General features: G+C 51.8%; 1 protein-coding gene across 1 annotated transcript in view; it reads left to right on the top strand.

Moving 5' to 3' along the window:
- Nucleotides 1-7,737: 7,737 nt before the first annotated feature.
- The window catches only part of EPHA8 (EPH receptor A8), a 52,235-nt gene continuing 35,012 nt past the window's right edge, over nt 7,738-24,960 (top strand). The window contains exons 1-2 of the mRNA XM_074924497.1: nt 7,738-7,909; nt 20,314-20,378. Coding sequence (XP_074780598.1) covers nt 7,825-7,909; nt 20,314-20,378 — 150 coding nt within the window. The 5' untranslated portion in view covers nt 7,738-7,824. The remainder of the gene's footprint in view (nt 7,910-20,313; nt 20,379-24,960) is intronic.

A 24,960-nucleotide genomic window follows, 5' to 3' on the forward strand; every position in this document is an offset into this window, starting at 1 on the left:
CTTTGCATTGCCAGCTCCACCTTTGCACACTGGTGGCCTCTTCCCAAATTTCCTAAGGTGATAAATAATAAAGGCAGCGCTCAGCTCTGAGAAAGCAGAGCCCAGGGAAGTGGGACCCAGGTACTGCTGGCCGGGAGCCAATATGTTGGCATCTCGTGCCCGACCAGTGCCCCTCTCTGCAAAGGGGGAACCCTGGCTGAGCTCTGAAGTGGCTGCGTGTGTTCCCATTTGTTTCACTGTTGTTCCCCAGTCACTCTCCCCATTTTGAATGGAGCTTTGCTTGGTTATTTTTGGAGTGTCAAAATTAATTTTGGAGAGCGTCTCATTGTAAGCCTTCAAAAGGATTAGGCCTGTGTCTGCCCAGCTCTATAATTAAGTCTCTTTGAGATTTCCACTTCCAGCAGAAACAAAGCTCTTGAAATAAAGCAGGCAGTTTAGGCAGCTATCAGTGCATTTTGTAAGCAGTGCAAAGGATGCCTGAGACAGGGGTGGAGGTCTTTTCTGCCCGTTTTGTGGCTATGCCCACAGCACAGGTGTTTGGGTCCAAGCAGAGATCTTTTTCTTGGGATGGAAGAGGCTGGGGATGCTGGAGGATGCTAAGATTTGCTGTGATGTGCTTCCAAGGGAGGCTGCAGGACCTGGAGGTGACTGGTATGGGTTGTTCCTTGCTTTCCATCTCATTGACAGTGTCAAGAGACACGTGTGACTTTTGCTCTGGGAGCCCCAAGAAGAAACACCCATGGAAGACCTTCTTTGATCCTATGGAGGATTTGTATCCCATAGCACAACTAAAGGGGGTTTTGGGTGCCTTGGATAGCACTCGACTCATTGCTACTAGAGAAGCCTGATGGTGCTGTCTTTGAAAGACAAAGCTAGTATCAGGGGGAAAAGCGGTAACGGGCTGTGCAAACAGAGGAGGCGGAGGTGGGTGGCAGGGGATGGGGACTGAGGTGGCATTGCCGTCTGGCAGACACAGAGCAGTTCCTTTGTCTATGTGGGATAAAGCCCCAGCAACAGGAGAGAACAAGCCATTCACAAGAAAGGAAAGAGCAAGAAAAAGGTGTGGAATAAATTGGGAGGAAAGAAGCACAATCTGGGCCCAAGAAATGCAAGGGATGCCTCAGAGCAGGATGATGCCAGGGTCCTGTGTGGTGGAGGGGTGGTGAACTGGGTTGCAGGCTCAGCTGCCCTGCAGAGACCCTGTGTTTTCCTGAAGTCTAAAGCATTTCAAACCACCTGCTTAGCCCACAAAGCCGTTCCCTCTGGCAATATCAGAGCTGCTGTGCTCTGGAGACTGGGATTAAATACACACAGTGCAGCCTGGGCTGGTGGCTACCCCTGTTTTATTAGCTCCAGCTAATTTCTGTCTGTTTGTACCAGCCTTTCCCGAGAGAGCACTGGGGCTGTCCCTGTGTCCCTTTCTTTTCCAAATGCATGTACACTGCATGGGGAGAGGGGACTTCAGCTGGCCAGCTGATTGCCTTCCTCCACTGTTGCTGACTCTTATAATACCATGGGCAGCCTGTGTTGTTTCCAGATGCTTTCAAGCCCCAGCTCCTGGAAGCATTTGGCCTCTGTGACCATGCAGAATGAAGCCACGTGCATGCCAAGGTTAGAAACTGGAAGGCAAAGGAGAGCAGCGAGGTATATTTGTGGCTCTCGGGATATTTTAGCACCTGATTTATGGGTTTTGTTTACTGATGTGTCTTTGAAGTGCTTGGACTTGACAGTGTTACATCTCTGCTTCTTCAACTAGCAAATCACCATTGCTTGGGCTGTCTACAGAGGAACCTAGAGCCTGTCTCAGTCTTGTCTGAGTGTCAGAGTTGTGAGTGTAGGCTGGAACTCCTGCAAGCATTCAGATGGCCACACCAGCCTTGAGACCCTCTGCAGAGCACCCCAAAGCTTCTGCTGTGGAATCTGTGGCCCCAGCTCTTGCTGTGTGCTCATGCTGTGACACTACGTGCTATGATGGCTTTCCTCCAACACTCCCCATAGCTATGTCCCCATTTGGGAAGCTGAGGGATGGTCCCTGAGGTCATTACAGCACTGGATGCAGAGCAGGGCAGAGATGTTCCCCAGACCTCCCTTCAGACAGGACACAGAAGCATTCTTCTCCATGCCGGGAGAAGCCTGGGGATGGCCAGGATTTACTGCCATCTCCATTTCAAAGGGGCAGCCCAGCCCTCCCCATCCCTCCGGACAAGGGCTGCGCTGTTGCCAGATTTGCAGGTGATGCTTCCAGCCTGGGCCTGGGGATATTGTGGTGATTTCACTTGGGCTAAACTTCTAACTGCTCATCCCCTCTTCTCAGGACCACACTGCCCAATCAAGGCATGATTTTATATCTCTTTTGGGGCAGCATGGACATGGTGGGGCTTAGAGATGCTGGTACCAAAAAAAAATTGTCCCTGGGAGTCTATTGCTTTGCATCTCTATACAACCCTGGTCCCTAACAGCTTCATAGCAACTATGCGCCCACCTTAGGGAGCAGAGACTTAGTTCCACTTCAGCAAGACAGAAAATAGGCAAGAAGGCAAGCACAACCCCGGCGCTCTTGGATAAAAGAACATTAATGCTGTTAATATCCAGCAATCAGAATTTCTTAGAGAGAGAACAGTGCTGCATCCCCTTCCCTCCTGCTCATCCCCTGCTTGTTTAATGAAAATCAGAGACAGCCATTAAAGAGCTGCTTAGCATTTCAATACGTTTAATATCCTCACTGATAAGGGAACGATGGATATTACCAAAAGGCCTTTCTTAAACTCTCCCCTTCTGCAGCCAGTGCTCCTGGCTTGTGTTTGTCTCAATTCCAATTCCAAACCATCTTCTTCAATGAGGAAAATTATGATAAGATTATTTTTTTAATATAAAGGATATTAATACACAGCATTTCTGATAATGACAAGGAAGAAAAGCATGCCAGGCCTCCCCAGCCTTGACCTGAATTAATTGGATGCTGATTGCTCAGCTGGCCAAGGGCCTCCCACAGTCATACCTCATCACAACTGATGCCAAGGGCTGACCCTCTTCGCTGATGTTAATAGAAGGAACCAGGTACCTGCCTGTGGTAACAAGGAGAGAAGCAGCATCCTCCACCTGGCCATGGTGAAGGGCTAGGAGAGATGTTTGGCCATGGCATCTTGTGAAAGATGCTGGCTCGAAGGCTGCTCTGTGGGGAAGAGGTCAGGTGATGATGGGGATACTGGTGAGCCCCAGGGAGTGCTGGGGTAAGCAAGGAAGGCACCAATCCACCTGCTTCTTGGGGCAGGCACCTTGCTGAAAAGGGGGTCCAACACATTAGGAAAAGAAAAACCCCAGGGCAGTGGAGAGGGAAAAGAACCCAGTGCAGGCTGACCAGAAGGCAAGGAGGAGGTGAGATGTGGTCCCTGTGGTGCCTGCCCTTGCTGCTGAGCAATCTGTTCCAGCCCCGATACAGCACAAAAAATTACAGTGATACTGATGTAGCATGGGTATTGTTCCAGATGAATTGTTATATCAGTGTAGATAACTTGTTGGCATGTTTATATATTAGATGCCAGTTTAAAGGGCTGTCCACATGCATCATTACATGGGTTACGCTGAAGTTCACTGGGAATTACTGCTAACAGTTTAGCTTGGGCACCAAATGCAAGTTTTCTTCTGGTGGATGCCACAGCCATGTGAAAGTGCAGAGGGGTATGTACCATCTGCATGGGTCCAGCACACCCCTCTTAACCTGCACCCCCTGGGGCTTTGCTGGGGAGGCCAGGTTGGAGGGCTCAGGGCTGGAGTGGGAAAGGCAGTAGGAACCTGATGTGTTTAATCCCAGTTTTAAAAGGTCCTTGTATTCAGGGCTGTTGCCTGTGCAAGAGATGGAGGGGGCATTGTGCATAGTCATTTGTGTGGGGAAAGCCCCCCCCAGTGCTCCTGTCCCCCGACCCACAGGGGAACACTGCATTGCCAGGAGGATCCTGGGCCTCTGTGCCATGTAGCCTGTGCTTGGGGACCCCACTCAGTTCATCCTCCTCCTCCTCTCGCAGATACCTTGTGAGTGGGACAGGGATGCACACTGGGTTTGGGAGAGGACACCCATGCCCCATCATCTCTTGGCACTTCTCCTCCTGGGAAAGGGATGTACAGCAGGGGAGAGATGGATGGATAGGTGTCAGGGGGTTATGGAGACCTGCAACATGGCTCTGCTCCCTGACCTGACCATCCCCTTCTCTGCAAGGGTTGGAGTGGGGGTGCTGGGTCTGCTGGTGACCTGACATGGAGTGGCATGGGTCCTGGAGATGGTGCCATTCCCTTAATGTCTGCTACGCATGCTGCCTGCACCAGTCCTGGCCCAGGAGTGCCTGGCCCTGCAAGTGGTACAGGAGAACAGAAGTGCCTGGAGGTTGCTTTCCTGACCCGGGAGGAGCAGGGACACTGGAGGCAGGCAGGGCTGCCCTCCCCACTACCCCAGGCATGGGTTGGCTCTTGCAGGGCTGCAGCAGGAAATCCCTGGGTGCAAAGCTGAGTGAAATGGGCAACAGCCACTCAGGTCTGAGCTGCTGAATTAGCAAGGAGGCTGTGGCCTCCCTGGTAAAAAATGCACAATGACTTGTATTGTGCTAAAAGGACGTATAGCCAGACTTGACTCCCCTCCGTTGCTGATCCTCCCCATCTGAGCTGCACTTTACTCTCTCCGCAGCATCTATAAATATCCTTCCCATCTCTGTGACAGCCAGGTGTGGGACCATGTCTGAGGGACGTGGTGATGGCAAGAGACTTGCCGAGGAGTGTAAGCAGCAGCATGCGGTGAGACGGGGGAGGCAGCTGGTGGTTGTGTGTCATGCCCCATCCAGCTCAGGCTGGGGAGTGGTGATTGGGAGCCTGGGGAGGGATATTGGTGGGGAGGAGGGCCAGGGATCCTGGAATGATGCCTTCCATGCGTCTGGTTCCTGTGCTGTTTGGGGTTCTTGGGATGCCTTGTGAACGTGTCTGTGGCTGCAGGTGGATCCTGGTACGTAAAGGGTCTGCAGTTCCAGACAGGAGCATCCCAGGCTCTTTCTCAAGTGTTTGCATCCTGTACCAGCTCACACACTCCTGACAGTGCCCAGCCTCCTCCAGACACATGCACTAATTATGCACATGAGGCACATCCTGATCGCAAAATCAAGTGTCCAGTGAAACCGAGATGCCTGCCCCTACCCCCACACCCCTTTGGTGCTCTGCCTGCATGCGCTGCATTACCGTCCGCAGTTCACACTGAGCCAGCATAGTCCTCCGCTGAGGCTCAGCACCCTGATACACCCACCACTGCATGCAGGCACCCCCAATACACATCATCCTCTCTTCCCAAAGCTGACAGTGTAACTGAGAGGCCTCCCATTCCCTGGGAGGGATTTGGGGCACACTCTTCTGGAGTCACTGTGTCCTGGTTCTGGCAAAGCCACTTTACACTCTGTAACAGTGCCCATGTAACCGCAGCTTCTCTGGGATCCTGGGTCATGACAAAGCTATGGGGAGGTGCAATATCTGGTAGCTCTGGGCACTTCTGTGAGACTTGGGGCCTCACATTCCTGGGACACATGGGGCTGGGATGGCACCAGGGGAACGCAGAGCCTGCATGGGTGCCTGGATTGTGTTGGAGGTCTGCAGGGTTAACCCCCTGCAGTAGAGCATCACACTGGAAGTGGGCATCATGCAGTATTGCAAGGCCAAAGCTGGCTCCTGCGTACCCACAGCTTCAGTTCCAGAGCTTGTGACTGAGACAGTGGCAGTGTGGATGGTGTCCCTCTGGCACATCTGGCTCTGCTTGGGCACTGGGTGACAGTTGGATCCACTACGGAGCTGCGACAAGCCCTTCCAGCACGAAGAGACTGCTGGATTGGATTAGCAATGTGATAGCAGCTCTTCCTCCCACCAGCTGCAGGGGTGCAACCCTCATGGCATCAGCACTGCCCTGGGGCTTCACTGGGGCTTGATGCTATCCAGGAAACCAACAATCCTGACCCCTTTGCCCCAAGGCCCACTGCAAAAAACAGCACTTAGCTGCACCCTGGACTTGACAGCACTGCTCAGCCTCTGCCAGCTGCCTTGGGAACTGCTGGAGTCCTCCCTGAGCCACAGATGTGTCTCTGCCTGAGCCGCTCGTCGAGCCCATCCTGTGATACCACTGATGACAGGATCTCTCCAGTGCTGTCTCCAGGTGGATGGCTTCCCAGGCAGGCAGAGCAAAAAACCTGGAGTGACCTGACTCCCTGGGCTGTTCCCAGGTCCTGGTGATGAGTGGTGTAGAAATGTCCCTGCAAACACAATCCTCGAGTGTTCTGAATGGGGAATTGTTGCCACCATGTGCTGTGAGACGGGCAGGGAGCCCCTCTCACCCCAGCTTGCAGGAAGCTGCTGGCAGTGCCATGGAGTGTGCCAGCATGGGGTCCAGCATCTCCAGCGAACATGCTGGGATCCAGGGTGGAATGGAGGGTGTGACACTCTCTGCCCTGTCCCGAGCCCACTGAGCAAGTCTGGGGTAGTTTTTATCCAACGGATAGCCTGACAGTCAAGAGAGAGGTGCCTGTCCTCCCTCACGTGCCTTTTTCTGTGGGGAGTTGCTGAGGGTGGGGGAGGGCTGCAATCATACATCAGTCCCCTGGACATGAGCGCATGGAAGAGAGAAAAACCCCACCACACGTGGCATAGGTGGGAGTCAGCATCTGTGGTTACCATGGGCAGGTATTCGTGATTGTTCAGCATTTAGATGGGGAAGGAGTCATGGCCACTGCAGGGGGTTTGTTAGACTGTTAGCTGCCAGCAGCTTCCTACATGCTGGGGTGAGAGGGGCTCCCTGCCCGTCTCACAGCACATGGTGGCAACAATTCCCCATTCAGAACACTCGAGGATTGTGCTTGCAGGGACATTTCTGCACCACTCATCACCAGGGGGTCTGTTAGATGTTAGTGTTTAATGCTGAGCAAGGTACTCACCCAGCTTGGCAATTCTGGCAGCTCCAAGCAAGGGGGATGCAGCGGCTTCCTCAACAGGGCTGTGGAGAGGATGCTCTGTGTTCCCAAGGCAGCCCAGACCCCTGTCACAGGGCACCCTTGCCCAGCGCCTGGCCTTGCCCACCCTGGGACAACTGCTGCATCCTCCCAAACTCTGCTTTTGAAGGGGTTGGCCCTCTCTCAGGTGGCTGGAAACAGGCTGGGTGTTGTCAGCCCTGGCCACACTGTCCCCTGCTCCCGCTGTCCCAGCTCAAGGGTGAGTGGAGAGTGTCTATCCCGGGACAATGTGTCACGAAAAGCATCAAGGGGCAGGGGGGTTCTGCCTGTCTTCCCCATCCCCCGACAGGGAGCATGTGCAAGGGGTTTTAATCTCTGTGCACACCAGAACTAAATGGCAAGCCCGGCTCCGTCACGCCCGACCCCAACCAAGTGCAGAACTCCCCACCGGGCCGCGGCTCAGGCTGCAAGTTTGGCTTCTCACAGCAACGGGGTGAGAACAGCGAAGAGGGATGGAGAACGCGAGAAGCAGTGGGGGCTGCTTGAGCATCACGAGGGAGGGAGGATGGATGGCAGCGGGGAGCGGGAGCCGGCCGTCCGGGTGCTCAGGCTGGGTCCAGCGTGCGCGTGTAGCACGGGAAGGGGGGCTTGCTGCAGAGCCCACCCACCCCATTGGCTTGCGAGCGGTGACAGGCAGGCTGCTCCCTCCCTGCCGAGCCGCTCGCCTGTGTGGATGCGAGCAATGTGCGCAAAGTGCCTTTGCATTAGCCGGCGTGTGCCGTAGCTCTGGGCGCTCGCTAGCAGAGGTGCTGGGACAACTGAGGTGGCCCTGTCCCACTCCTGGTGGCCCCGCTGGACCATGGCATGGGCACAAGGGGTTCTGACATCCTCGCTCTCCATCCTCATCGCTTTGGCTGCCTGCCTCTCTGCCACCACCAGCGAAGGTAGGAACTGGGGTGGCCTTGGCATGATGGGGCAGTGTTGGGGGGACCTGCAGGATCACTGCGGCTGTTTGGATGCCTCTGCATGGGCTTCCTCACTCTGCTGTGCTTAGCTTCCTCCTCCCAGGGGAGCGCAGCTTCAGGTTCCCGCCTGCCTGAGTTTGCTGATCCTGGAGCTTTTGCACCAGAGGCTAAACTTCTGAGCTGGGCAGGAGGACTTGGTTTCTGCAGCAATGCCTGCTACCTCTGCCTGGTCTCCCCTGCAAGGGCTCTGCTGCAGCGTGCAGAGGTGGCTGCAGAGGGGACAGGGACACAGGCACCAGCTCAGCCATGGCGATCCCCATCACCAGAGCTGGTGGCAGCCGTGCGTTCCGGCCAGGCGGCATGCGCTGCGATGGAGTGAGCATGTGGACACGGGAAGGTGTGCAGAGTATGCGGGGAGCTGGAAGGGCACTAAGGTGGGAAACTTGGTGTGGGGGAAAGGGCTGGAAACTTCTGAAGTGGAAAGCAGGGATACAGCCAGGGACCCCTCTCCTGACATCAGGCCTGCTCCCTCTGCCCAGCCACTCTACCCTGCTGCCAGCTGCACTCATTCCTGGCCCTTGTTGGCAGTGCAACCCTGCTCCAGCATCTTGGGCCCCCCTCAGCTTCGGCAGCGCCGCTCCCACTGCCTGCCACCCACCTGCTCGCCTGCCTCCGTCTGCACTGGCAGCAGTGGCACGGCTGCTTCCCAGGTCTGCTTATCTTCATCACCCGGAGATCTGCCATTCCTGCTCCCGAGCATGTCCTTGGCACCGGCAGCAGCATCCTTCCTCCCTTCTGCTATGCCTGAGAGCCGCGGCCAGCACGGCACAGCCCTCTGCAGTGAGCCCCGGTGCTGGTGCCCCTACCTGGTGTCAGCAGCGGCATTCCTCCCTTCTCCCGTCCTCGCATCCCTGCCCTCCTTCCGGCATGTGGAGGCCCACGGGCTGGCACCACAATACCTCATGCACTTTATGGCAGCCTGCTGGGCTAGGTCCTTGCTCCTAATGCCATCTTCCAACACCCCCTGAATCTCCCCTCCCACCCAGCCTGTCTTCTTCACCTGTATTACCCATTTCCAGCTATTTGCTAGTCCTAACCCTGTTTTCTGCCAGCTGTCTGCTTCCTGGCACTCCTCCTGCTCCTTTCCCCACTGTATTTCCTTGCAAGATGATGATTGGGCTCTCACTACTGGGGACAGGCTGTGTGGGTGCAGGATGGGACCCCAGTACCCCAACACCCCCATGGTGCAGGATGCTGCCCGCAGTGCCCTGGACTCTCAGCACTGAAGCTCTGCAAAGCCTCCAAACAGCCCTGCCTGAACTCAGCTAACCCTGGGCATGGACAAGTGAGGCTGAGGCCTCTTTTCTTTCCTCTGCGGAGGAGATTGCTGGCTGCTGGGATGGGTTTTATGGTGTCTGTATGGAGAGCCAGGCCCTGGACTGCTGTCTGCTTGTCCCTGGCTGTGAAATACCTGGGTTTTCTGTGATACTTTTTGGAAAGGGAAGCTAGTCTCAGTAACAGCCTTGGTTAGGGGGATGTGTGGGGCTGGGGATGAGCTGAGCTCTGGGGAAGACCAAGCAGGCTGGATCTGGGTTAGACCAGGCAGAAGGTGCTGGGTTGCATCAGGACCAAGTATGGGACACTGAAGTCAGCCAGTGGTGCTTCATCTGCTGCCCCCAAGGATTCTCATGCCTCTGCGGGTATTGGGGCACTGCTCTGTGGTGGCATGGGGCAGCTCAGTGCTGGACGGGTGCCGTGGTACAGGGAGTGGGGTTGGGGATGTGGCTGCAGGTGCCTGCCAGCACGCGGCATCTCAGGGTGCTGGGATGGGCTGATGGCAGGGTCTGTGCCGACGTGGTTGCGGTGCTGGTCATTGAGCTCCTGGTCATGGTGTTGGGACTAGAAATGTTGAGACATGTTGGAAAGTGCAGCAGAGCCCTGGTGTCTCCTGCACTCCGGTTATGCTGGGTTTTGCTACCCCGTTTCTAGAGCGCGTGGCATGTGCGGATACGGTGTGAGGGTGTAGCTGTGGTGTACAAAGGTGCCCCGCTGCTGCTGACTGTGACCTCTGCGTGCTGCCGCTGTCACAGTCCGCTTCTTGCCATGCATCCCTGGCCATGCTACCCAGCAAAACCAATGCTTGTTTGAGAGCTGCAGGGTAGAAAATTACAGCCACAAAGCAAATTTAAGGCCGGTGTGTGCTGCATTCTGCGTGCGCATATTGCAAGGCAATTGGTATATAAAGACATGCCTAAAGAAATGGCTTCAGTCTGATTTTCTTCCCCTTCCAAGATCTCCCAGTGCCTTTCACTTTCCTGAACGATATGGTCCAAGAAGTTTTGAGTTTAGATTTTTTATTCCTTTCAGTCTTGCATGCAGTGGGTGCCCTGGAAATGGGAGGAAAAGGGAGTTGCCGTTCTGTGGGAAATCCCCATATTTCAGCGCGGCAGCCATTGCAAAATACATTGAAAGTCAAAACTCAGATTTTTTCTAGATGGGTGAAAATTTGCAGGATGTGGAAGATTTTTCATTTGGAACACTGAAAAAAAATTGTCTGAAATTGTTAAATTGTTTTAGATCAGGGAAGTAGAAAAGTTACTTTCAATAATACGAAAATAATGTGATGAGCTAAAATGTTTACACTATTGCACACTGAGTTGCACGGGCAAAAATATTAAAGCAGATATTTTATATGACACCACAAATTGAAGTTTAATAATAAAACATGAAATATCTTTGTTGTATCGAAAGAAAATCAGACAAGCAGAAATTACCACATTTGGATCTTGGGCAGGGGGTGACAAAATTATATTTTTCTGCCAGAAAATGGCACTTCAAATACTGCTGCTGGGGTCTTCTCCCTCCCAGATGGTGCCTCCAGCTCAGCTCTGTCTGCCATCCATGAAGCGGGTGACCTTCTTCCCCATCACAGCATGGACCTCATGGCCCACGAGCGATCTTGGGTGGTACCTCGGTGAGGAACATGGTGCAGCAGGGAAGGGAGACCTGGGGGCATCTCCCCCAGCATTTCAGGGCACGTAGGGATGGCCGAGGCAAACAGCGGGTGACAGGGATAGGGTCATGTACAGGGAGCGTACTGGGGAGGATGCAGAGCTGATGACACAGGCACGCTCACCTTTTTCCCACACCACGGGGTCGACGATAGAGATGTTTTGTTCCTCCCTGCAACAAGGATGGGGTGCGGGAGAGCACCAGAGTCCTTGGGAAAATCCAACAGCTTGCTGCGCTGCTGAAACGGGGGCCAGAGGAAGGGTCTGTGGCAATCTCCCCTGCTAATCTCTCGATTGTAATCTCATTAATTGCCCCTCTGCTCAAACAGAAAAAGAGGTAAAAACTAATCTGTGCATTTATTCAACGCTACTTTTCTACCCCTTCTACAGCAATGCCGAAGTCAGGGCTGCGGGAGACGCAAAGCGCTGAAAGGGAGAGGAAATAGCTTTTTCAGCTGTAAAAAGACTGTGAGGATGTTGTGTTCCTCCGTAAGAATAGAAAACAAGAGCTTTCAGGTATACAGACTTCTGGTGATGGGGGGATGGAGAAGCATTAGTTTAAAAGAAGGAGTTGATTTGGGCTATATTTGCCAGGAAAAAAAAAAAAAAAAAAATTGGGGATGTTTAATTCTTTGATTGCTCCCAAAATGCTGATATAAAGCTAATACTTTCATGATTTTAGGTAGGCTTATGGGGATATGTTTTTGATCTCATCTTCATTTCCATTCTTCTTGTATTAATAGCTTATAAAACTTCTGGAAAATCAACCCCCAAATTTGCAGAATAATAACACAGCGGTGCACAAAATGCACCTACTCTATGAGCTTTTTTTCGTTTTCCTTGAATTCTTGTTTCCTGAAATCATGAGGGGTTTATTTACAGGGAAAATGAATTGGCACCCATTTTGATGACAGTGAAAATAGATCTGATGAATCTAAATTTAAGTACAACTGAAAATCTGATAAATTACTACAGGGATAAAGGAATTCCCTATGTTTTTGACTGCTGAGAAATGATTAGAAAAAATATTTTACCTAAAGGAAAAAAAAAGGAAAAAAACAATGAACCCCAGCCCCAAAAGATGCTCAGCCAGGGAGGGAGGGATTGCGGCTCATCCCATGGATCCGGCTGGGATCGGCGCACAGGTCCCGGCAGCCAAGGCTCCCGGGTGCACCGGTTTCATCAAGACATCCTGACACCTCCGCTCTTTGTTTCGGCCGGGTCCTGAGTTTCGCATGTCCCTGCTCGCCTTGCTGGCAGCCCTTGGTGCTGTCTTTATCTCCAGGGGCAAATCCATTCATATGATAACTCTATTCATACCCTGACAGTTTTTGATAGTTCATTCTCCTAACCCCAGCGTGTTTGCATGACCAACACTCAAAATTATTCCTCTGCCATAGAGAAAAGCTTAACCCTTTCGGCCCCAGTAGTTCAAAAGTGACTGGTGGGATCGTGCAGTTGCGTTTCCTTCAAAAAGAAACAAAAAACCCCGATGTCCTGCCTGTGTAGATGTGTGAGAGTTAGGGTCATAAATAACCACATAAAGGATGTAACTTCTTTATGGATCAGGTCCAGGCACACCAAAATAATCTAATGAACTGTGTTTGGCCCAGGGATACCAGCCAGAAAGGTATTCAACGTTTATCTGAAGACATCGGCAAAGGCAGACTCATCCCTGCCTTTAATAATTTGTTCCAAGGGCTCATCAGCCTCAGCCTTAAAGACATCTCCTTTCCCTAATACAAATTTGCCTGGCCTCACCTACTAGTCATTTGTTCCTGTTAGGCTTTTCTTGCTAGATTAAAGAGCCCATATTTTTCTGTTGTGAAAGCACGCTGATTGCAAACAGGTGCCTCGCGCCGGTCATGGGCTCAAGCAGATTTGCCTTTGTAAGTTCCCTTCTCTCATAATTTTTTTCCTCCAGTCCTGGTATCATGGTTTTTCCTGTGGTATCTTCTGCTCTATCTCCAGTTTCTCATATTTAAAATGCCTTAACCATGTGAGTGGCAACAGCACTGGCTGCCGCTGGATAAACCAGCTCCATCCCAGCATCACGGGCTTGCACAAGTCACCACATCCTTCCTTGGATGAAATACCTTTTGTGTTATGTACCTCCCATAGAATTTTTAAGGACTCTTGTGGTATTTCATTACCAGTGGCATGAGATATTCAGCCTGTCCCCTGAAACATTTTTAGTATTGGTATTTTTGTCCATGAGAACGTTCCATTTTAGAAATCTATTTTTAAAAGAGCAAAGTAATTGCCTTTAAAATAAATTAACTTGCTTTAAAAATGTCACTGGGGTACAAACAGCTAAGCATGGTTTAGGGTGGCCAACTGGTGTGAGAGCAAAAAGACATCCTCAGAGAAATTAGGGAAAAAGCATCCAGCAGCCTGAAAAACTGCCACCCAAAGCCCCTTCAGATAATCCAGATAAGCTAGCACATTTGCAAAAATTTCCCTAGTGAATCCTCCAGGAAGGATAAAACTCAGGACTGCTGGGATGCAGGAGTCAGTGGGAAGGGCAGGGTGTCTTTTTCAGGGTGCTGCAGGGTTTGTCCTGCTGACAGACTCATGGGCTCTGCTACAGACACAGATTTCCAGCACCAGGTCCATCTCAGTGCTGTGAAAATGCTGTGCATGGGAAATGTCTGGAAGTGACACAGGGGAGTCATGATTTTGGATAAGAAACATGCAAAATCCTGAACAGGCAGTACATAACCGAGTGGGCATGCGGTTTACAGGTGGAAACGTTGAGATGCTCTGGGATAAAGACCTGGCATGACAGTAGGGGCTTGCCTGGCATGAGCTTTGATTCCCAAAAAACCACAGCAGAAATCAGAAACCTCAGTGGCCAAAGCTGAAAACGCGTTTATTTGTGTCTATTTTGCTATACCAAACAAATGTGAGAAAAGAGAAGAGGGAAGCAGGGCTGGTGTGAGGACACTGGCACAAACCCCTCCAAGGAGGGCTCCCATTTTTTCAAGTCTGTACCACACAGGTTTTCCTTGCCACAAAATACGGTCTATTTTGCGTTAGAAATCTCTACTGCATAATTTTAAAAGATTGTCACGATATTGCATTATCGTGGTGGCATGAGATATTCAGCCTGTCCCTGAACCTGGTGGGAAGCTGGAAGTCCTGATTCGGGCACAGGCCATACCTGTTCTTTGAGCTTCTGGGTTTGGGGCGCTGGTCAGGGGTGCAGGAAGCTGTCCTTGGTGTGTGGGTTGAACGGATTAGGACTTGCAGGGCTTTAGCGAAAGAAGGTGCCAAGGGGTGGCTGTACAAGGCGTGGGCTCCTCTCTGCTGATGTCTGTCTTGCCGTCCCTTAGGCTACGGACATTGTGATGGAAAGGACTTGCATGACTTCCAGATGGCCAAATCCAGACCTGGGGACACCAGGGCTGCAGAGCCATCCTCCAGGGCTACAGGGACCCTTCAGCTGGCGCTCCCCAGTGCCTGCCCCCTCCGCAGCCTTGCCTTAGTCCTGTCCCTTCCCCTGTTTGCATTGGATATTTCCATGGAATTTCTTGTCTCCCTGACCTTTCTCACTCCCCCCATCTGCAGAGCCTTCCCACCTCCTCCTCTGGCTTCTGCCCTGAATTACAACAAGCCAGCCACCCCCTGAGCCTGAAATAGCTCCTTTCCCACTGGCATGAGCTCCTGGACCGGGAACAGGGATACATGCTCACCCCTCCCTCTGAGCCTCCATTCTTGCCCCATATAGCCCATCCTTGAGCCCTGGGACAGCCAGTGGTTTTTTTAATATTTCCAGTCAGTTATTTATATTCAGCTCTGGCCACACACAGTTTGCACTGAAACCTGTGTGTGACACAGTGTGGGGATGCACAGTGGTGCTGTAACACCCTGTCTGGCGGTGGGTAGTGTGTGTGCTTTAATTTGGGTAGCCTAAGCCAGCATGCCCCATTTGCCCTGGCTGGCCCCACCACACACAAGCATCAAGAGTCTCAAACCAAATAGGAAACACAAGCATTTTGCATCTATATTTTCTCACCTATATTTCTGAGAGGGAACATTTTTTTGTTGATTGGCTTCTGATGTGGGGTTTTGTTTTTTTTTTTCTGGGGGAAAAAAAATGCTACCCTGTAATTTCAAGGTTTTTAGCCTTGGAAATACTTTATTCAGGGTGTTTTGTTTTGTTTTGTTTCATTTTTTACATTATTTCATGACACCTCAGTCCTACCACAGGTTATGCTCTTGTGTTGCACATTATCTTACATGATATCATGCAGGGTCTGGAAGGATCAGGTTGATCATTTTATTTTTAAAACCTGAACTGCAGCTTTTTGTTAGCACTGATTGAACAAACAAGCTTTCTTCCTACATCAAAGTATCTTCTGCTCCTGGTATACTGAAAAGGGGTGACCCTCTGGGCAGTCCTTATGGGCATTACCACTCCTGATGCATTACAAAACGATATAAAATTAAATACAGAAAGTTCACAGCAACAATCCAGAGGTCTGAGAAGAAATCCTGAAATGGGAATTAGGGCACATCCGAAAAGCAGCACTGCTTTTTCACGGCAATTGTTTGAAAATGTTTCTTTTTAATTTATTTTTTTTTTCAGCTTCATTCTGGCATTTCCAGAAATGTGGAAATCTCTTGTTCCTGCCGGATTTGGTGACATCTTTTATATCTGCTTACAATGCTTTCCTAAATTTCCTCTGTGGGCAGCCAAGGCCAGCGGGTGCCGATGCGAGCACCATCCCCGCTGTGTCCTTAGTACGTGCAGCCTCGTGGAGAAGCAGCTGCTTGACAAAGCCTGCCTGGATCCGCCTGCTCGCGCGGCAGAGCACTGGTGTGCAGCACCCCACGGCCGTGGAACGGACCTGGAGCTATGGGGCACATCCCCTGCGCACAGATCCCGAATGGGAAGAGCTGATCTACCCTCCAGGCTTGCTGCTTTTACCTTGAAGCCCCAGTATCTGGCCTTGTGTGTTGGTGAATAAATTACTATTTTTCTTTCTTTAAAGATAAACATTGTCCTGGGAGGGGAAGCTGAAAGCAAAGCTTTCTGTCCTGTCCACCCGCGATGCTCCAAGGCCAGTAAGACACAGCTTTGTTGCTCAGATTTGCTTCCTGAGTTGGAAAGGTCATGCCTGGCTATCCAGCACGCCCCTCGATTAAATAGTGGGACACAAATAGCTGACCTGCCCCGGCCCCACCTGTCCCTTCAAAGTCCTGCCTGAGCTATGGGAAATGAATAGCCAGCCCTTGTTCCCCTCCTCTCAGGGACCTTCTCCTTGCCTCTTTCCCATACCCCAACTCTCTCTTCCTGCTGCAAATAACCCTCCCTGTGTTGTTCCCCTCACCAAGTGGGGCTGTGGGACCGGTGTAGGGTGTGCAGACCCACATGTGGCTGTGGGGGATGAGCCTGTCAGTCTTTGGGTAGCAAGGAGCAGGAGCACCTAACTGCTGATAAGAGTTTCATTATCAATGCAAAAGGCGTTGTCGCATGGGGGGGAGCCTTGCTGTGAATTGTGGAAGGCTTTTGAAGTTGTGTTGGAGAGGAACTGAAGCCCAAGGGAACAGGGCTGCTCCCGCTGACTCTTCCTCCCCACGCCTGCGCTACAAAGCCCCTGCCTGGGAGGGAGACAGTGGAGTAGTTAGAATGAGGACTGTAGTGGGTTAACAATTAGTGAGGGAGCTCAGAGCCCTCTTTGGTCCCCCACTGCTCTTCTAGTGTCTCAGTGCATCCCCCATCACTCCAGGCTTGTCCTACCACCCCACCATGCACCCCTGCGCAGGCTGAGGGTCCACAGGATCCCTTGGGCTTGGCAGCCATGGCTCCCACGGCACCGTTCCTGAGCCCAGGATGCTTGGATGTGGGACCCCAAGGTGCCACACTTGTAATACACCCCTGCAGGAGCCATGGCCACCAGTGTCAGTGCTGGGAATGGTTTCTGAGCATTCACTCTAGATATAGATATAGATATAGATATAGATATAGATATAGATATAGATGATATAGATATGTGGCAAGAGATACATGGATGCAGGCAAAACACATCTTCTGGATGCTAGTCCCTGCCTTGGCTTCCTCACTCATCCCAAGCGGTTTACAATTTGGTAGCTACGGGTACGGATACAGATATGAATATAGATATAGGTATAGATATAGCTATAGATAGATATAGAGACAGAGACAGAGATAGATATAGATATATAGATATAGATATATAGATATAGATAGACATAAAAATAAAGACATCGGTATAAATAAATTATATATCATATACATATACTTCAACTCCTGCATAATCTGAATCTGTGAGATTGCAATGTGTGCTGCTCACGCAACATGACACAATGCAACTTTATAAAGGAGCAAACAGGTCTGCCTTGCATCAGACTCTGTCTCCAGACCCCAGTTGAGCTGGGGAAGCAACCTGCTTGCTCCTAGGTGCTTCCATTTGAACGGGCAATCATGCTTGACAGCTTTTCCACCAGTGCGAGAATTTCCCCTGACACCTCCTGGTGTTTTGGCTCAATACGCCGAGTCAAGGCACAGAATAGGGAAAATACAAAATGGTGCTCAGGAAAACAAAATGGAGCTCACAGTTTGAGATTGATACGTGCAGACAGTCCATAACATCAAACAGAATTGCCCAGCTGTAGGACAGAGGTCTCCCAAACTGGCACGTTTTCTGAGAAACATTTCAGCTGAAAGGGGTCCTTTGTGGCAGTCTTGCTTGCACTGCGGCGTCGAGGGAGGGCTCTTTCTGAGCATCACCCCTGGAGAAGTGACGCAGCTGGGAGATCACCTTCAAGGGGCTGGACAGGGCACTTGTCGCAGGCAATGGGCGGGTTCCCTTCAGCACTGTGTGTAGCCTTTCCCTGAAACGGACAGTTGGGTTTCAGGAGAGTATTGGTCTCACCATATCCAAGCACAGCATGTAGTAGTGCTGCTAGATGGATGCTCATAGCCACAGACGTGTGTGCTATACCATGAGTTAATGCAAGAACTCTTGGACACGCAATGTCTTTGTATTTGTGCAATGCCCACTGCAGTGGGATTAATGCGTAGGACTCCTATGCACTTGGTTGGAATGCTTGCTAAGAAATAAAAGAAATAACTTTGCTCTCTTCTTGCAAAGAGGCATGAGCAATCTGATCCACAGGTGTGTTGCAGGGAGTGCAAGCTTGTGTCGTTATTTGTGCACCGGCACACCAGCAAGGAGACGGCTCCTTCATCTGTATAAGGTTGGGTGACAGCCATACTGTCCGCTTGTTGGGATGGGGTGTAGCATGCTGCTCCAGGTCCCACACACCTCTGTGCAGACAAGCCTGGGGTATGTCCCACCATACCTGCTCCGATCTCAGCATCGTTCCCCATGGCACGATGCTCTAGGTGGACCCCAGTCTGTGCAGGCTCCTCGTGCTGCCTGGAAAGCAGTGAGAGGCAGCCGTGTCCATCACTGAGCATCTCAGCGTGGGAAAGAGGATGCAGAGACCACGGCAGGGGGGGGAGAGGGTCTGCGAAAGCGGTCCCCTCCCCGCAGCCTGCCTGCTGAGGGTCACCGGGACTGTGCTCCTGCACTGTGAGCAGGGAAACTCCCAAGCCCAGGCTCCTGCTGGGCGAATTACCCAGGGAAAATAGGCAGAAAATCTTCAGATTAACAATAACAAATAAAAATGGATTTGAGATCTCCGAGGTAATTACTCCGTGCTGAGGGCAAGGGGCCTCTTTAGCAGTGGGAGCAGCGCCGTGTCGGGACTAGAGGGGCTCGGCCTGCTGTTGGGCCAATGGAGTCACACAAGAAACCCTGGAAATTCTTTCAAATTGTTCTGCTAACATTAATAAATGCCTCAAAAGCTCCTAATCTGCTCTGTCAGGAGCATGACGTTGGGTATTTCACAGCCAGCTCACGTCTCTGCTCCTCTCTCCCCTCCATCTCCTTCCCTGCCTGGTAATAGTAAATGAAAGTGGCACCCGTTCCTCTGGCTGCTGGGACCAGCATCACACTGAGCCCAGCCTCTGCTGGGGCTGCAGTCGCTGTCCTGATGTGCCCATCCCCACCGTGACAAGCCGGTGCCTTGCACCAAGACCACCATCCCTCCAGAGCCCAGGGACCAGCCAAGACCTGGTGCTGCAGCAGGGGTGCTGCACCAAGTTGCATTGAGGTCCAGTTGGATGCAGCTCAAGGGTGAGGAAAAGCAGCTAGCATGGACACAGCGTCCAGTGTGGGCTTGACCTTACTGGGTGGTTGCAGGGCAAAGAGCGCTGGGGAAAGCTGAAGGCACTGGCGGTCCCTGAGGGAGTCTGGTGCTGATGAGGGGTGACGAGTCATGGGATTGCTGATGTAGGTGTCCACTGCATTCACTCCCAAGGGTCAGGGCACCTTGCTGGCACCCCCTCCCTTTGGATCTGTGCTCTGGAGCTGGGGTTTGGGCTCCTTCCCCAGATGCCGAGCAACTCAGGTGGTTATCAGACAGCAACAAGGCTTTCCTCTGCCTGATGCTGTGGGATCTGGGTGTGGGGCTCACGGGAAGCAGATGACACTCAGTGGAAGGTCACCCTGAGCATGCAGCAATGCCATGGCATCCCGCTTTCCCCTCTCCTGTTGACACTGCACAGGTTTCCATGGGAAGCTCCTGCACATGTTAAAAGGCATCCTCGCCTCTCCCCCTGCAGAAGCTGCTCCCCTCTCCTTGCAGATTTGCCTGTGTCTCCTCGTTAAGCTGGGCTCCCGGCGGTGGCAGAGCTTTTGAAGTGCTGTCTTTGATGGGCCTCCTCATGCAACCTGTTCCCCACGGTTTGGCCTCTCCAGTGGGGCGTCAGCCAGGACCACGGGAGGTCACTTTGTGCTCGAGCTGGGCACTGCAGTGCATAATTACAGTGGCTGCTGGAGTGCAGACTTCAAACCAGTGATGCTGGGAGGGCTGTGAGCCTAAAAGGGTCCAGCAGAGCCTCCAGAGGAGAGGTGTTCAAACAAGGAACGATGCTCCAGTTGCATCAGTGTTCGCTCAGGGACTGATGGACAACCAAATGCTAGGAGTTTGGTTCCCCAGCTCCCCTTTGTTTTGCATCCCCTCAGACCTGCTGTCTGCAGCCCCTTGTCCTCCAAAAGGTCATGTTGCTCCCAGTCCTATGGCCAGGACTGATACAGCCCCACCCCAACTCTACCCCAAACAAACAGCTCTGGGGAGCATCATTTGTTGCCATCCCCTTGCTCCATATCTGCCTCAGCTGCAGCCGGGCAGGTCCCTGGCAGCAGCCTTATGGATTGATGGGTGTGGAGAAGACGTGGGGTGTGAGGAGGGGTCATTTGTGGTGACTTGGTTCCTTGCCCTTTGGGGACGGGGAAAAAGCTTTCTAATGCAGTGTTTTGCTCCTGTGTTTTCCAGTGAACTTGCTAGACACGTCAACAATCCCGGGGGACTGGGGCTGGATGACTTATCCCTCACATGGGGTAAGTATGAAGCGGCTGTTGACACATGGGGGACCCCAGTGGGATGGGTCACCAGGTGTCCCTGTGGGCAGCGTGGATGGACATCTCAGCCCCGGGCTGGTGCCTAGGTCAGTGCTGATGAGGCAAAGAGACCAGGTCTGTTGGGAAAAGGAGAGCCTGAAAGACTAGCAGTGGGATGTGTCTGGTTTGAAAATGCCGTTTAAATCTCCATGTTCCCTGGTACAGACCAGGTTGTCACTGGGTCCTGAGCTTTGCAGGAACTCAAAAGCTGGGTTATCCCATGGGCACTCACGCTGAGAAGCATCTCATTCCTTGCTGCACTGGGGGACCATCAGGAGGAACAACCCAAAATGACAGGGAAGCTCTCAACCACCTGTAATCAGAGGAGTTTGCTGAGGGAACTGGGCAAGAGGGGCAGGGGAGCATCCCCTGCAGATGGTTTCTTACCAGGAATGGGGATGTAAATGCACAGCCCTGCAGCGTGCCTGGGAGGGATGTAGGGGTGGTGACCCTCATGTGAGCCTGCCATCTCTACTGGTTGGATCCTCTCCCCACACTCCCTTCACTTACATTTCCATGTCCAGGTTTTCCTGCTGCAGCAGCTTTCTGGAAATAGTGAGTTTCAGACAGCAGCGGTGACCTGGCTGTAAGGATTTTGCTCATTCATTTAGTGAACAGAAACAAAACCATAAATACACACAGGACCAACTGCAAGGCACAGTGGGGCTTGCTGCATGCACAAAACGTGCAAAATTGGGGTGCTTACCTGGATTTTGCTGCTGTGTTGATTTTTCATGTCCACTCTTTTTCATCCCCTCTCTGAACTAAACGGTCCTAATCTTTTCAATTCTGCCTCCTACAGAAATCTTCCCAGGCCTCTAATCCTTTTCATTGATCTGTTGCTTGAGACTTTCAGTCCCCGTGCTGTTTGAGCAGGAGTGATCAGAACTGCGAATTCATAATAATAACAATGATCAGATTTATATCAGACATTATCATATATGTAAATATATTAAATCATTAACTCAGCTCTAATTTTAGCAGTGAGCTGTTGCAATGATGACTATCCTGGAAATGTAATAGATTCAGAGGTACAAGGTCAGAGGGGACCGCAGAGCTAATGTGATGTGATCTCCTGCATAAATACAGGCCTTCAGACCTGTCAGTTCACTTGCATCTCAGAAAAGCCCAGCTTTTAGAAAAAAAACATCCTTGACTGCAAAATTGCCAGTGGTGGTAAATCCTCCTGTAGTGATGCTGTTAACAGGTCCCTGTTAAAAAAACAATCATTATGTGGGTTTGCCTGGCTTCAGTTTCCAGCCACCAGACCTTCTTCTGCCTCCCCTGGGTGAGGGAGAAGCTGTCCTCTCCACGGTCATGCACAGGCTGCCCTCAGTTGTGTGGATCCCTGTCTTGTCACCCTGCTGCTGCCACCTTATCCCAGCTGTGCTGCCAAATCCTGGCATCCTGGAGGGGCTCGATGCTCATTCAGGGGGTCGGGGATCAGGGCTTCCTCTGCTCCCCTGGCAGGATGTTTCTGGGGTGTTTCTGGGAGTGAGGGCTGTTTTCCTTTGTCCCCTTCCACTGCCCTGCCCTTCACTGCATGCTAAGCATTCCTCCCCATAGCCAGACCCTTCACTGCTCACAGACTGCCCAAGACCCTCCTTCTTCTGGAACCTCCACCATGAGTCCAGCTCTCCAGACACCTGCGTGAGCACATCCCCAGGTCCTTTGCTAGCTGTCAGACGTACAGATGGGATGCATCACATCACTTAGGTGACTTGGATGAAGATGAATCGAGCTGACTGTCCTGGGGACACACAGGCGTGACTGGGCAGGGCCTTGCACTCCCAAAGCAGACAAGGGATTGAGCTTACAGGTGCCTCTTTGTCACCATACCTCCATTCTCACCAACTTCCATGTCCGGTTAAGGTGCAGAATCCTGTATCGTACATGTGCAAATCCAGGAATGAATCCTGGATCCTGGCCCATTAGGGCTGTCAGGTGTAATGCATTATGTGACCATAGGGTGCTGAGGCTGGCTCGCAGAGCAGTCACCGCTGTGCTGTTCTCTTGCACTACTGCAGATGCCCAGCAGCCCTTCTCCAGCAGCCCAGCAACTCTTGAACCGTAATACATGTCTCCACCTTATTAGTGATGTTTATTAAGACTAGTTAATACTGGATGCCACATGAGAAAAAGGAAAACAAAAAGACTTGTATAACACCTAACACCAAAACCACCTCTTGGACATGCTGCTGTGTCCTCCTACAAGACCTAGGTAAGTCATTTACCCTGTGCTTTTGCCCAGCTTGCGGCCTTGTTGTCAAGAGGATGACCATGAGCTGTGTGAAAACTGTCTTGAACACCTCCAAGGATGGTGTTGGGGTTTCGATGCGATGTTCTCGCACAACTTTGCATATCTTTTTCCAGCTGGTTGTTTTAATGGCTCTTCTGAATATTTGTTTGGACTGGGGCTATTCCTCCATGGGCCATTGCATCACATCATCCTGAAAGAGCATATCATTCCTTTACCCTCCTTCTGGTCCTTCAGCTCCAGGTGCTTTCTGAATAGTAAAGTTGCAGAAATATAAAGGGGGTGGGATAGGGTGCTGGTGTCTCAGAGATGCTGCTGCAGGATACTTGCTCTCAGTGCTGATGCGGCCCTGAGCAGATGCCTCCTGAGCAGAACTACAACTGGGTCTAGATTCAGGTGAGAGAGATGCCAGGTGACTCACAGGCTTGGTAGCTGTGATGGGACTTTTGCAGCCCTGGGCTGGGTAGAGCCGAGTTGCAGGTGTAGTATGGAAGTGGTGTACTGGGAAGCAAGATTTTATTTTAGGTCCCTTGTTTCTGCTGCCATTTCCTTAATTCAGATACTCCTGCTGGAAAAACAGTGGCAGTGCCTCCCGGCCCTGCACTATCCTCCCTTGCTGTCTGCTGGCTGTCCTGCCTGAGCCAGGGCAGGAGCATGTGCTGGGTGCTGGAGGGTGCAGCATTTCCCCGCAATGTTTCTGCTCTTTCCATGGACAGACAAATCTGTCATATCATCCTCCCACCAAGGGACAACGGTGCTGACCCTGCCTCCCCATTTGAAGTCACACTTGGTTTTGATTTATCCACATTTCCATTCCCCTGCCCTGTGTGAGCCCAGGGCCACCTCATGGGTGACAGTGGGGAGGTGGGTAGCTTTGGCTGGGTCTTTGCATGACACTAAACAGCACAGAGCCCCAGTCCCCAGCCTGAGGGGACTTGTGTCCGCCAGCTCAGTCTCTAGTGTCCTGCAGCTTGCTTTTCTAGCACCCGCAGTCATGTCCCACCTCTCTGGGGTTCCTGGGAGTGCTAGTGGAAAGGCAACAGTCTCAGATGTTTCATGTTTCATGCACCAGGGAAAGTTCAGACTAGATATTAGGAAGCATTTCTTTACAGAAGGGGCTGTTGGGCGTTGGAATGAGCTGCCCAGGGAGGTGGTAGAGTCCCCATCCCTGGAGGTGTTCAAGAGTAGGGTCGATTTGGAGCTTAAGGATATGCTGTAGGTGGGAGCTGTGCTAGGAGAACGGTTGGACTTAGATGATCTCCAGGGTCCTTTCCATCCTAGATGATTCTGTGATCTTCTGGACTGGGAGATCCAAGAGCTGCCCATACAGTCCAAAGCATCAGCAGACCAAAACTGTAAGAGTACTACTTGCAAGGTCCTGATGTTTTCATCACACCTGTGGACAAGGTGAACTTGCCTCACAGGAAGGTTTTTTTTCCTCTCTGGGTTTGCTGTGGCCAGCAAGAGCAGAGGATCAGGGGGCTGGGAGAAATGGGCACAGCGGGGGTCAGCAGCACTGTCAGCCCTGGGGAGTGTCAAGCCATCAGGGAAGCATTCGTGGCTTGTTTTGACATTTCCTCTTGCCAGACAATTAACTGAGGGGTAATTGGCTGTAATTGCGGCTCAGGGGTTTAATTGCATCCCCCCCGCACCTCCACCCTGGAGACACGTGCAGGAAGCGGAAGGGTCACTGGGAGCATCCCTGTCCCGCAGGCTGCGGCTTCTCTCAATTATAACTTCAAAGGGCTCCCAGGAGCTTTGCAGCTCTCTCTAGCCCCAGAACAACTCCCTTTGCATCGAAAATTAAACTCTTATCAGTGCCGTCAAAGAAGCTGCCCCTTCCCCTTCCATGCCTCTGGTTTCCCAGTGCTCCCCAGCAAAATGCCCCACTGCCCCAGTGCCCTGCTCTCCTCTCTCCTTGTGGGGCACGTGACCTGCTGGATGAGAGGGAGCCTGATTGGCCCCTTTGCAAATTGCTTTTCTACTGACTAATTAAAACGCTGATGAGATAAGTCAACATATTATTAATAATTATTGTATCGTCTACTTTGATTTACAAAGTCAAACAGGAAATTATTTTGTTCAGACACAGGGTATCTAAGGAGCTTTGAATGATGCCTTGTAAAGGTAATTATAACGGGAGCACCTTGAGTGCCAGAGAAAGGCCCCCCATGCTGCCCACAACCCTCCTGTCTGCCCCCCACCAGCACCTCCATGGTCTGGCCCCACAGCATCCCCCTCCCTGCATGGGCTGTGATTAACCCA

Source organism: Athene noctua, chromosome 22 (genome assembly GCF_965140245.1).
Source record: "Athene noctua chromosome 22, bAthNoc1.hap1.1, whole genome shotgun sequence".
Taxonomy (NCBI): Eukaryota; Metazoa; Chordata; class Aves; order Strigiformes; family Strigidae; genus Athene; species Athene noctua.